Source organism: Bos indicus x Bos taurus, chromosome 26, assembly GCF_003369695.1.
Source record: "Bos indicus x Bos taurus breed Angus x Brahman F1 hybrid chromosome 26, Bos_hybrid_MaternalHap_v2.0, whole genome shotgun sequence".
Classification (NCBI taxonomy): Eukaryota; Metazoa; Chordata; class Mammalia; order Artiodactyla; family Bovidae; genus Bos; species Bos indicus x Bos taurus.
In genome coordinates this window covers 40,281,105-40,295,405 of record NC_040101.1, presented here as the reverse complement: position 1 = coordinate 40,295,405, position 14,301 = coordinate 40,281,105, and the positions used below count along the sequence as shown (strand labels likewise).

Below are 14,301 nucleotides of genomic sequence, written 5' to 3'. Positions count from 1 at the left end.
GGCACTCTGGACACAGTTATAGAATCATTGATACTTAAAAGGCCTTAGAAGCAGTGCCAAACAACATTGACTAACATCCCGAGGTTGGATGCTGTCTACAGAGCAAAAATCAGATGAATACAGAAACCAAATAAATGTTCAACGAATAAGGACAGAGAACTACAGGAAATTATGAAAGGCGCTGTTCAGTTGAATATTAACCCCCCTGTACCTGCTCAGACCTTGCCTGCCTCTACACATCAGATCGGTATGGTGAGGCAGAGTATTGCTTCTAGAAAGAATCCAGTAAGGATCTCTCTCCAGTGGAGAGACAAGTGCTCAGCTGCACTATGACCACTCTCAGAGGCCAGCAGATGTGCAAAGACCACACCATCTGCCATTACCCAGAGGGCTACACCACTACAGCAAGTTAAAACTGAGTAGGAAAAACCGATCCTAGACCTAAGAAGAATTGCCAGACTCTGAAAATGCCTCAGACATTGTGGGTTGGCGAGTCTCCAGATTCCCTCCTAAAGTGACTAGGAAAGGGCACCCAAGAGCTGATGGCTGTTGGCCCATCCAGCCTCCAACCCTGGCAGATTTGACCCCTCCTCGTCTCTGGCTGAGAAGGGCAGTAAGGAAATGGTAGAGGGTGCAGGGGGGCCCACGACTCAGAAAAGCAGGAAGCCCTAGAGAGGCCATAAGCAGGCCTCCGGGCTTCAGAGAGAGAGGGGGGAGAGCAAGCAAGGCCTGGTGTGGTGGTCACAAAGGGCAGGTTAATGGGGGAGAGAGAGAATCTGAAACCTCACAGGAGTGCGGCTGAATGGTGGGGCATTTCATTTTGCTGTTGCTTTTTCCTGGTTCTGAAAATTCTCTCATCCAAATCTGGAAATTCAGAATCACATTTCCTCTGCTATATAGATGTTCTGGGGGCTTCTCTGGTGGCTCAGAAGATAGAGAATCTGCTGCAATGCGGGAGACCCAGGTTCAATCCCTGGGTCTTGAAGATCCCCTGGAGAAGGGAATAGCAACCCATCCCAGTACTCTTTCCTGGAGAATTCCATGAACAGAGGAGCCTGGCTGGCTATAGTTCATAGGGGTGCAAAGAGTTGGACATGACTGAGCAAGTAACACTTTCACTTTCACAGATATTTTGAACAAATGTTGCTTTGAGGGAAAGGACTTGCTTTGGGACTATATGATCCAGGCTTATTCTCAGTTTGCGTCGTCCAGATTTCCCAGCTCTCACTCACCCAGTGACTTGCACACGGCCTGACATACAGCATACATTCAACATTCGCTGAGTGAATTAGTGACTAGAACGTCACTCCAGGGTGGTCCTCTTTCCTCACTCTTTAAACTCCAAAATAAATTCCATGTATGTCAAAGTTTTAAATGTTTAAAAAGTAGAAATCATAAAATTACTACCGAAGTGTTGAGATATTTGTAATCATGGGGTCTAGAAGGTATAAGTATGAAAAAACACAAAAGGGCATAAAATATTAATACATATACATTAAAAACATATTTCATGGAAGAGATAACTTCAGAAAGTCAAAAGATAAATGACAAACAAAAATACTATCTCAACACATTACTAGGTAAAGGACTAATTTCCTTAATGCTGAAATAGTTTCTGTTTATCAATAAGGGAAAAGAAACTCAGTGGGAAAATGGACAAAGGTCAGGAACAGACAGGAAATGAAGAAAGCTGGTAGACATGTAAAATGATATCAGTGTCACTTTTGTTAAGAGCAAAGTACACCGACACTGCAAGGGAGACTGTCTCAGGTCCACAAAGAAAATGCCCTTCCTAAGTGTAGACTAAAAAGGACTTGGATACGGGCTGTATCATGCACTGCCATTGAGATTAGAAATTGTATAGCTGGAGGGAATTTGTTGATGGTTATTAAGTATTTGTGAATCTTTCCCCAGCAATTTCACTCATTAATTTACTCTGTATTTGCATGTGTGTGCAAAGATGTGTACATGGATGTTCATGAAGCTTTGTTTATAATAACAAAGGACTGAAAACAACTCAAACATCCATCATTAGGGGCCTTACTTATTCAATATTAACATTTCATAACATGAAACAGCATGTCCATACTTTTAAGAAGAGTTCTAAATGTAATAATACAGAACATTATAGCTAAAATATATTTAAAAAATAAAGTGAAAGTGCAGAAAAGCGTGTACAGAATGCTAACGTTATTTCCCAATATTAGCTTTGTCCATCCCATGTTCTTTTTGGTTTTGAAGGGCTCACCTCTCTGTCATCAGATGTGTGAAAGTTTAATCTTGCAATCAGATTGTAAACTCTAGAAAGGCAAGAACCAGGCTTTTTATTTCATAGTGATACTTACCTTCCCTGACTTTGAGGGGCAGTCTTAGCTGGTATTGCTTGGGCCTCACATGAATCTTGGGGTCTCTGCCTACAGCGCTGTAGTAAGCATAAAAGGAGTCTAAAAGCAGGTGCACAGATGGGCTGGAATCTGTGAAGTACCCGTGAAGCTTTGCCCAGACTGGGGGAGGCAGCTGAGGAGAGAGGTGAAACTGCTCCTACCACTAATTTCAAAAACTTTCTTCAAGAATTCATATCCATGCAAAGAACACTCAATCCACCCATTTCCTCTGACTACTCTCGCTGTCTTTTGTACCGTTAAGTGGTCTTTTTCATCTCTCTTTTACCTACCAATGCTTCCATGAAATTATATATTTTTCAAACGCTCTTTATGCTCAGAACCAAACATTGACAAATATCTGAGGCATTCTTTGAGAGTATTAATATTTTGGATAAATGTTCTCCTTAGAATGCTATCAACAAAAGTTTTATGTGAGTATAGGAGTCTCTGGTACCAACAAAGTGAAAACAGAACCCCTAGGTAAGGCAGGAGAGGTGAGAATAACAGAGAAAATGAATGAACTCCCAGAGGCTGGAGTCAGGGATATGGAGAACAACGGCAGAATTGTTCCCATCAGAGAGCACAATCAGGATCTAACTAAGAAACTTCCACCATTGCCAGGATAGAGGATCTTCAGAATGTCTTCCCATCAGAATGTCATCATTGCCACAGACTTCCACCTTCTGAGATTTCTCCATGTTCCCTTTCTTTCAACTGAGAGTATTTATTACAGTTATCATGCCCCACCGTTGCATGTGGTACACATGAGTTATCTAATCTTATCTAGTCTTTTAGGTTTTGTAATCATCAGACTGAAAGGAGTCACGCCCAGATCATTGGCAGCAGATCCCTGATCATGAGCTGGGTGCAATGAGTGCCTTGATTCCCAAGGGCTGACTCCCGTGGAAAGGTCTGAGTATGTTTGGAAAGAAGGATACATCGTGGGTATTTAGGACCAGAGCAAGGTACTCACGGCCCACCCAAATTAGTGCTCCCACTTGCACAGTATGAAGTTGTCATTGGTAAAAGCAGTCCCCAGTTTGGAACTACATTTTCCAGGCTTCCCTTACATCTAATTGGTCCCTGAATTGCTGGTCCATGAATTCCACCTGAGAATTTCTGATTCATTTGGTCTGGACTGGAGTCTGAGAATTCGCATTTCTAGCAGGGCCCCAGGTGATGCTGATACGGCTGGTGGTTGATGACAGTGTTCAGACTAAGGCATTACACCACTTTGTAGCTGATGCAACCCCTTAAGGTGGCTTTCCTCATTCTTGGGAACAGCAAATCAGGACTCTCCCTTAGTCTATACTGAGACAGGGGCAGCCCTAGGCCTATATTTTAGGACACAGAACCATAAATATTGGTAATGAGCTGAGTAACCAGAACTCTCACTGTCTCACTTTTTTCAAAACAGAAATACTGCTAGAGGTGAACTGATTTTCTTCACAGTTTCTGTTTTGCAATCACTCAGTGAGTTCTCGAATTAACCCAGCTGCCAGCTCAGCTGATGCATTCCTGTTGTGAAAGCATTATACACAGGCACTGGCCACACAGATTTCTAAAGAATAAACCAGCACCTCTACACACTTTGAAACACAGTGAGCATGTTCTTTCTCTGTGCCTCTCCCCAACCAGGACCTTTATTAACAAGACTTACACATTTCTATCCTATAGTTTTCTTGAATGTAAATTCCCAAAACCAAAACAAAAGCCACAGTGTTCTAGTTCCCTGATCAGCATTTCTTGTACATCTGACCTGCATTTCTATAAATACATCACAGAACTTGTTCATAGAACTAGAACTTGTAACTCTTGAGTGAGACCTACAAGTAAGGGTTACCAGCTTAGCTGTAATCCTAATGAAATGGTAGGGAATCTCCAAGAAGCATAGGTTCTGCTTTTACCTTGCCCTAGGCAGAAAAATCCACCGTAAATAATGCTTTCCCCAAAACTGAATAACCTGCCTCAGCAACCTCGGTTTTACTGGGAATGTTTCATCTGTTCTCTGTGTAATTTCCTGACCTCAAAGACAGTTGGTGTGATTACCTTTTCCCTCTTGGGTCTACGTACATTGTAATTCCTTTATGATTAGGGATATGCATAAGGATAAAGCACATTCCCTCTGTTAGAAGAAACCACTCTGGCTGCAAATTGTAGTGTGCAGATGCTAAATTCTAAGATGACCCACGGGGATTCAAACTGCGGAGCTCAGGAGAGCCAAGAATGTGTAGAGATGCTAGGAATTGTTTTTCTTTGGTTAATGATTCATTCCATGATGGATCATGGAATGTCAAACCAAGGCTCTGGAAAAGGTAAACATCCGAAGTTTCCTTCCTGGTCTCTTTGGTTAATGATTTAGTTATTAATTATAATAAACACTGACACTTATTATGTTCCAGGCATTATTCTAATGTATGAAGCCATTCGATCCTCACAACAAACACCACAAGATCGTGGCAGTGTCTTCATTTCACAGGGGAAGAAACTAAAACACAGAGACATTCAGTAATTTCCACATATAAATGGAGCCTGGTTTCCAATGCAGACAGACTGACATCAGAGCCCACAGTTCCAATCACATATTCATTCATTCAGCTACTACTTTGTGAATGCCTGCCATGTGCCAGGAGGCATGACTTCAGGAACTGGAGATTCAGTACTGAGTAAAATAGAAGAAACCCCCCCTGCCCTGTGGAAGTTACATAACTTCATCACAGGGGCCAGCAGGACTTCCCAAGTGGCGCTAGCGGTAAAGAACCCTCCTGCCAATGCAGGAGACATAAGAGACGTGGGTTTGGTCCCTGGGTCGGGAAGGTCCCCTGGAGGAGGGCATGGCAACCTACTCCAGTATTCTTGCCTGAAGAATCCCCATAGACAGAGGAGCCTGGCGGGCTACAGTCCATAGGGTTGGAAAGAGTTGGCTGAAATGACTTAGCACACACTCAGCATGCACAGGGGCCAGCAGGTCATCTTGCTGTTAATAGTGGACAGAGTGAAGATGGGTTAACATTCCAATAATGAGGCAGCTGCTAAGTCACTTCAGTCGTGTCCGACTCTGTACAACCCCATAGAAGGCAGCCCACCAGGCTCCCCCGTCCCTGGGATTCTCCAGGCAAGAACACTGGAGTGGGTTGCCATTTCCTTCTCCAATGATGAAAGTGAAAAGTGAAAGCGAAGCCACTCAGTCGTGTCCAACTCGCAGCAACCCCAGGGAGTGCAGCACCAGGCTCCTCCGTCCATGGGATTTTCCAGGCAAGAGTACTGGAGTGGGTTGCCATTGCCTTCTCCAATAATGAGGCAGAGTACTTGGTAAAAGCATCTTTCCTGGAGCTGGTAGCTTCCGTTGATGGCAGCTGATATTACCACATCAAAACAATTCACAAAGAACTTCTGACTAACTGTAGGGGGAGGGGGAGGAAGTCACCCTATCAGTTTGGCTCTCCCTTAGCACCCAAGATTCATTTCCTCTTAGAGTCTTGTCAATTTCAGTTTCCAGTTTCATTTTCTCTTTCCTAAAGTCTATTTTGGCAAAGGAATCTGGTAATGCATTCATATATAAGTCTCTTAACATTCCACTGAAGCAGAGGAGGAAGATTTCTGAAGAGCGCAGAAGCCCGAACTGCAGTCTTTCAGAACAGCTGAGAAGTGCACGGCAATCATGAGGTAAAAGACTCTCTCTTCTCTGATTGTGGTGAAAATGCCTAATCCTTCTTGTTGTGGAAGCTGAATTGTCAATAGCCATGCTCCTAAAAGACAAATTTCTAGGTTGTTTTGCCTTAGTATTTGATTACAGCCTTACACTCTTCTATCTTCTGTAGGTCTTTAGGGTGTTGGCTTGTTTACTCCTAAATTATTTTTGCCTCACACCGTCAAGTTTCCTGCAGGATCTCTCACCGGGAAGCTGAGAATTGAGGCTGGAGAACAATGAGGCAGGAAGGGAGGGGCAGAAGGAGAGAGATTAAAGCAGGCAGGTGCTTCACTTAAAGATCCATCTCGAGAAATTGCTCCTGTAGACTGCCCTGTGTTTCTTATCCAAAGGAATAAGTGAGGGGCTTTTAATAAGATTGTTTTTTAATGATCTAAATGTTTTTCATTTATTTTAAATGCAACTTTGTTTCATAAAAATGAATATTTTTAATGATAAAAGGTATACTTCACAAAGAAGATAATCATAAACCATTAGATACCTAACAACAAAGAAGCAAAGATACATGAAGCAAAAATCAGAAGAAATATAAGGGAAAAGAAAACATATATATAACCACAGTGAGACATGTCTCTTTTTAGCAGATACTGTTAAAAATGTACCCAGGGTAGCAACCTCATTTCATGCTAAGGTGGAACATTTTTAATGTATTCATGCATCTCAGATTTGTATTAAGGCTGGCAAAATAACAAATATTTTCACCCCAAAATGCTACTGACTGGCTAGCATCCTCCTACCTGACATAAGAATTGGAGATAAACTGCTTGGAGAAAACAGTCCCCACTTCTAAAATCTTCTCATATTTCAGAAACATCAGATTTCCCTGGGGAGGAAGAGTTCCCACAGTGAGTAGGAAGAAAGCTTTCTATTATATTTTCTCCAGTTTAAGGGTCAAGAAGTCAGACTGGATAGCTAAGCCTCAGTCCTAGGAGCTCCAGAATCTAGGGATACCAGCCCTGGTACTTACTTCCTAGAGGAAATATATTTTTTCTGCTAGTTTGCACCTCTGCCTGATAGGAAGAAAATAATAGTTTGAGATACTTCCAGATGTCAGTTTCTATAGTAATTCAGAATTTTTAGAAACTTTCTTCCTGTTTCTTAGAATTTTAGCATGTCCTTCTCTTAGAATCTTTCCCATAATAATACTGACCCATCAGTTCATTTTCTCTTTTCCTTTGATTCTTTAGCTACAGGGATTGTTATTGGGCATTGCTCCTGTGGTGTAAGAGAATGTGTAAGGCTCAAACTTGAGCCTGAGTAAGATTCACAGAAAGCTTGTTAAAGACTGATACTTGAGCTCAAATACTAACCTCCCCAAACCCCAAGACTCTGACTTGGTAGGTCTGGCTTGAGATCCAAGCCTGTGCGTTTCTAATAGGCTCCCCCACCCCCAACCCCACCCTGGTGGTGCTGGTACTGCTCTAAGACAATGTGGGGGCAGCACTGGCTCTGAGCCTGGCAGACAGTGGGACTGTGGCTTTCATCCAGACAAGAAGCAAGGGGAGAAATTGTTTGCTGTGTAAATACCTGGAATTTCTAGGGGCATCAGGGGCACAAATCTCACAAGTCTGAGTTCAGGATGCAAGGATCTGGGACCAGGTTCTAATTTACCAGTAGAAATAAAAACTCAAAACCACACAATAAAATTGGATGCCTTTTGAATGACTACTCAAAAGAATTTAACATACATGTATATATTAAATGTATTTATCTTGTAAATGTAGACTTGACTATATGTATTGTATGTGAGAGATAATCTCAACTGTATTCACTCTCTCTGCTCCTGTACACAATGAGAAAGGAGCTAAAGAACCCATGTGCTAAGTAAGAGAATCTTCCCATAACCTCACTAAGAAGGAAGAGAGACCAGATTGGACATAAACTTTGCAAGGAGAGGCTGGTGTCATTACAAGGTCAGATAGCAAGTGAGGCTCTCTCCTGGCTCACATTCCCTGTGTTACATCAACAGCCTCAGACAACCCTGATCTTCACTAAGATCTTCCTGATCCCTGGTTCAAGAAGATGCCCTGGAGGAGGGCATGGCAACCTACTCCAGTGTTCTTGCCTGGAGAACCCCATGGACAGAAGGCTTTGAAAAGAAGAGTTTTTCCCTAAGCAGTAACTCCTACCCATTTTCCCTCCTAGTTTTTGTTTATTCTGCTTGGGTAATTATAGCTCCATTTGTTACAAGTAACAGAAATGAGCAGGAACTGATTTAAAGTTCCTAGAATGGCGCAGAGAACCCATGCACAGGATCTAATGACCCCAGGAGACTAGACTAGGACACTGGTGAGCTTGGGGGACCCAGTCACTGAGTCTTCTCCACGTGTATCTGGGTCATTCTCTCTACAGCAGGTTGTACGGAACTTGTCCACCATCAAACCCCAGCATGCACAGAACTCTTCTTAATGTATGAAGACTCACTGACTCCCTCTCAGTTCCATTTCCAGCTTCCACTTGAATCTGGGTACCTGGCCCTGGTCTAATCAAACTGAGGGGAGGTATAAAAAGTGAAAGATAGAGAGTAGGAAAAAATGAAGGACTATTATCTTCCATTTAGACGATTATTTCAAAAGTGATCCTTGCCACATAACAAGACTTCCCAGATTTCTATTGGTTGTCTATGTCAGAATCCATAATATATAGAATATCAGCTTCTGATATGAGAACTGATTAATGTATATCATGAAAAAATTTTTAAGTGAGAATAAACAACATTTCAGGGACCCTAATACATAGACAACATTGAAAACAATTTTAGGTAATGAATGATTTTTAACGTACTCTTTTCCAAATTTACTCAAGATAGGGATTTTATTTGATTGCTGTTTCTGTTGGTTGGTTTTTGCTTATTTATTTACTTGTTTGTTTATTTAGTGGACTAACACAAAGTAATAAAAAAAATCTTTCCAGAAGAGTTGCAAAGGCACCCTCAAGGAGAAAGAACATTTCCCATAATGAAAGATGCTAGCTGCCCATGACACTCCTGTAGCCCCCTGCTTGCTCTTTTACGAAAGTGTATGTCTGTGCATAGTTGCTTCAGGAGTGTCTGACTCTTTGCCACCCTATGGACTGTAACCCACCAGGCTCCTCTGTACATGATGGGATTCTCCAAGCAAGAATATCGGAGTGGGTTCCCATGCTCTCATTCAGGGGATCTTCCTGACCCAGGGATCGAACCTGTGTCTCTTATGTCTCCTGCACTGAATCTACTGGGTCTTGATTGCTTTCCACTCAAAACAGTCCACTTGCCAAAATGGCACATTTTGGGAAGACTTGTTCTAAACTCCTTCAAAAGCAAACCATAGGAGGGTCAAAGTTAAATTTCAAAGGAAAATTAAAACAAGTACAAAATTATTAATAAATCAAATCAGTGAAACATTTTAAGAAAAGGAATTGCCAAAGAAGTAACACATTGAATGGCTCTTTGTTTCTGTATTTCCTTCTTACCTAGCACTTACTTTGAAATTTCAACTGTATAGTTTTATAGTTCTTTATTGTTTTAATAAGGACATCCTTATCGTGCTTCTGAACTTCAACTCTATTTTCTCTTCGATGTTTTAAATTCTTTAGTTCTCCCTACTTTGTCTTTTTTTATTTTTATTACTTCATGTTTCCTGTCTAATTATGTGAGCTTGTTGTAAATCCTTAACTGATTTTCTTTGTCTAGCCAAACTTTTGGAGCTTTTATCAAATTGGTTTTGTTTGGTTCTTTTATTATTTTGACAGTCTATATTCTCTTTTTTTCCAAAGTTTTCTATTTTGACTATTACTTCTTTAAAACTATATAAAATCAAACCTGAAATCAGTTACCAAAGATTTGGCTGCTCCTGTAGAGACCCTTGGGCTTCCCAGATGTCACTAGTGGTAAAGAAAGAAACTGCCTGCCAATGCAATAGATGTAAGAGACGCAGGTTCAATCCCTGGGTCGGGAAGATCCCCTGGAGGAGGGCATGCCAACCGACTCCGGTTTCTTCCCTGGAGAATCCCATGGACAGAGAAGTCTGGTGAGCTACAGTCCATAGGGTCACAAAGCATAAAAGTGACTTAGCATGCACACATGCATGTAGAGACCCTCGCAGAAAGCCAAGAGCCAGCATTCCTAATAAAAATTCCCTTTTTCAGGAAAGACTAGCCTCAGACTCAGATTCCTGCCCACTGCCCTCTCCCTAATTCTTTTTTTTTTTTTTTAATATTTATTCATTTTACTGTTGACTGTGTTGGTAGGGCTCTTCGTGCAGCACGCAGGCTTCTCTCTAATTGTGACCTGAGGGCTCTGTGTTGCCCCAGAGCACATGGGCTCTTAGTTCCCTGACCAGGGATCAAGCCTGTGTCCCCTGCATTGGAAGGCAGATTCTTTTTTTTTTTTAATTTAAGTTTATTTATTTTAATTGGAGGCTAATTACTTTACAATATTGTATTGGTTTTGCCATACATCAACATAAATGAATCCGCCACGGGTGTACACGTGTTTCCCATCCTGAAGCCCCCTCCCACCTCCCTCCCCATACCATGGGTCATCCCAGTGCACCAGCCCCAAGCATGCTGTATCCTGCATTGAACCTGGACAGGCGATTCGCTTCTTATATGATATTATACATGTTTCAATGTGGAAGGCAGATTCTTAACCACTGGACCCCCGGGGAAGTCCCTTCCTAATTTTTCTGCTGCCTGTGATCACCCCATTTCTGCTTCCTTGTGTATTTAACACATATACCAAGACTGGGGAAAAAAAAAAAAAAGAAAGGATATTCTTTTTTTTTTTTTTCTTTTTTGGCTGCGTTACACACAACATGGGATTAGTTCCCTGACCAGGGATCAGGCTGCAGATGCCCCCTGCAGTAGAAGTGTGGAGGCTTACCACTGGACCATCAGTGAAGTCCAAGGAAAGGATACTCTTCTTTTTTATTGGAGTTAACACTGTTAAGGAGAAGGAGAATCCTATTTGTCACGCTCCCCTTTTCTCGTGGGTAAACCTGTGCTATGTCTTAGAATGTTCATTTCTGTTTTTCCTTCACAGTGAGACCACAAAGAACTCCTTGGAGCATAGTCTTCAGCAGCTCAAGAGCCATTTCACCTGGAACTTGGTAGAGGGAGAACATTCTTTGGATGATTTTGAAGACAGAGTGTGTCACCAGACTGAGTTTCAGAACAGCGAATTCAAAGCCACGATGTGCAACATACAGGCCTTCATAAAACACCGCAGAGGCCAGCATCAGGCAGCCCTGGAATGCTTGCGGCAAGCCGAAGAGTGGATCCAGCGAGAGCACGCTGACCAGGCGGAAGTCAGAAGCCTGGTCACCTGGGGAAACCACGCCTGGGTCTACTATCACCTGGGAAGGTTCGCAGATGCTCAGCTTTATGTAGACAAAGTGAAACGAGTCTGCCAGAAGTTTTCCAGCCCCTACAGAATTGAGAGTCCTGAGCTGGACTGTGAAGAAGGGTGGACACGGTTAAAGTGTGGAAGAAACCAAAATGAAAGGGCCAAGGTGTGTTTTGAGAAGGCTCTGGAGAAGAACCCCAAGAACCCAGAGTTCGCCTCTGGACTGGCCATCGCGAGCTACCGGCTGGATAACCAGCCACCATCTCAGAACCCCATTAACCCTTTGAGGCAAGCCATTCAGCTGAATCCTGACAACCAGTATGTCAAAGTCCTCCTGGCCCTGAAACTTCAAAAGATGAATAAAAAAGATGAAGGAGAGAGATTAGTTGAAGAAGCTCTGGAAAAAGCCCCATTGGCCACAGATGTGATTCGAGGGGCAGCAAAGCTGTATCGAAGAAAAGGTGACTTGGACCTTGCTATAGAACTCCTGAGAAAGGCTCTAAAATGCATGCCCAACAACATCTACCTGCATTGCCATATTGGGTGCTGCTATAGGGCCAAAGTCCTGGAAGTAGAGAAAATGGGCGGGGAGAAAGAGGAATTACAGAAATTAGTAAGACATGCTATAGATCATTTAAAGAGAGCTGATGAGAGTAATGGAAATTTCTTCCGTATCGGCTCCTATCTCGCCTGCCTCCATGCACAAGTCGGTCAGTATGAAGAAGCAGAGTATTACTTTCAAAAAGAATTCAGCAAAGAGCTTCCTCCCGTAGCCAAACAAGTGCTCCACCTGCGATATGGCAACTTTCAGCTGTACCAGAGGAAGTGTGAAGACAAGGCCATCCACCATTTCATACAGGGTGTGAAAATAAACCAGGGATCAAAGGAAGGAGAAAAAATGAAAAACAAACTGCAAAGATTTGCCGATATCAAGCTCTCGAAAAACAGAGCGGATCCTAAGGCTTTGCATCTCTTGGCGTTTCTTCAGGAACTGAATGAAGACATGCAGCCAGCAGAGGAAAACTCTGAGAGGTGTTTGGACTCTGGAAACCTCATCCCTTTAGCATCTTTAGCTGAGGAATGAGGAAGTGGAATGTGGTGCCCACAGGGCTACTGCTAGAGAGATCTGAAACCCCTCCACCAAGTTGGTATTCAAAATATTTAACAATTGGCACAGGCGTGGACTTAGACTCTGGCCACACAGTACTTGATCAAGGTTGGGGAGGAACTCTGCTGGGCCAGTGTTAACATCTGAATTGGGTTCTGGGAGGGGGACTGGACTGGGGGCAGGTCCGGGGGCTCAGTAAAGGGGCTATTTCCCAACTGACCTCTTGGGAACATTGGCATTCCCTCTGTGGGGTGATGTCATGGCTATGTTTCTATAAAGTAGTCAGATGTCTCACACCTATAACACTGTGGTCGCTTTCAGCAATGTTTTTCTGTTGGTTGGTCCTGTGATACATTTCAGGGCAGGCTTCCCTCAAATATGCCAAAATGGAATATTGATTATTTTGAAGTTATTACTTGAGAAAAGTCTGACCCTTCTCTCAGAGCAGGAAATAAATCTCCCATGAGAAAGGTACCTTCACTATGCCAGGAGGCAGAGAGACATCCTTGTCACTGGCGGTAGGGAATTGAGGGCTGGGAAGGCTACATAAATCAGCTCTGCTTAGATTCTCCACTAATTAGTACCCAAGCCCAAGTTTCTTTGCCTTGCCAGTTTCTCATGAATTTATTATTTCTTTGTCTAAAAGGTATAAAAGCTGCCAGCTTTGGTCACTTCTTAGGCTGTATACTAGGAGACCTCCATATGTATGAAATTAACTTAGAGTTTCTCCTGTTAATTTGTCTTGAATCGATTTAATTATTAGATCAGTCAGAAGAACCCTGAAGGGTAAGCAGAAATTTCCCCTTCCCAACACCCTGCACAGACACTAGAGTGCTGTGTCCATCCAAAGGCTGGGGGATGGAAGCCTAGGGAGGCCTGGGGGGTCCTCTCTCCCTTCTTTCTGCCTTCTGCCTCGCCTCCCCAGACAAGTCTTAATCTAGGACTGTTTATACAAACTCTATACAACATGAGTTCAAGCGTCCCATTAACTGAAGGGAGGAAAGAGGTGTTTTGTTTTTTTTTTTTTTAAAAAGAGAGAGCAGAGAACATCAAATCTGGAAGGAATATAGCTAGAAGAAGTGGGGTCAGGTGACCAGAGTACAAGTGTTTCAGGAAGCAGGCAGGGAGGTTTCCCCCTTCTCTGTCCTCCCTGTAACCACAACACAGCAAGTGAGGGTAAAAAAGGTAGATTCTGTACAATACACTAGAAACCAAAATAATGCTTTTCTTTAAAATATCTTGAATTGGTTTATAGTGCTCTTCAGGTCTACTATATGCTTCTATTCTCTGTATATTCATTCTTTTAATTTTTGAGAATTTTATATTGACACTCCAACTAAAAAATCTTATCTGCTTGAAAAATAATTGTAATATATAGTGAAACTATATGTAATCTTGTTCTGTATTTTCCAAGTCTCCTATAGATGTGTTATAATCTTTCATAATTAAAAAAATAAAAAAGAGAAAAAATTCTGACTCTTAAATTTGTCCATGGAGGTTTGAATAAAAAGAAAGGGGGGGAAATGTGTATGGAAAGATGTCTTACCAGTAGGGAGAGGGAAAGAGTAGGCCAAAGGGAAGGAGAGAAGAATGCTGCTTTGTCATTGTAGATTATAATCATATGGAGAAAATGTCTTTGCAACACAAAGACTTGCTTTGATGAACTCAGTTGCTTTGATGAGCCCAGATTCAAAACGACAGGGAAGCAGCAGGACAGGGGAATTATTTGGTGATGAAGGACCTAGTGCTCGTTTCTGGGAAATGTCGTCAATAATGG

At 42.4% G+C, this 14,301-nt stretch overlaps 2 protein-coding genes across 2 annotated transcripts in view; one reads left to right on the top strand and one right to left on the bottom strand.

Moving 5' to 3' along the window:
• Positions 1 to 14,301, bottom strand: part of LIPA (lipase A, lysosomal acid type) — a 128,903-nt gene that overhangs the window by 69,917 nt on the left and 44,685 nt on the right. The window lies entirely within an intron of this gene.
• Positions 5,650 to 13,546, top strand: IFIT2 (interferon induced protein with tetratricopeptide repeats 2). The gene is made up of 2 exons (XM_027528936.1): positions 5,650 to 6,050; positions 11,114 to 13,546. The coding sequence occupies exons 1-2, from the start codon at positions 6,046 to 6,048 to the stop codon at positions 12,498 to 12,500; spliced, it is 1,392 nt and encodes a 463-aa protein (XP_027384737.1). The 5' UTR covers positions 5,650 to 6,045; the 3' UTR covers positions 12,501 to 13,546.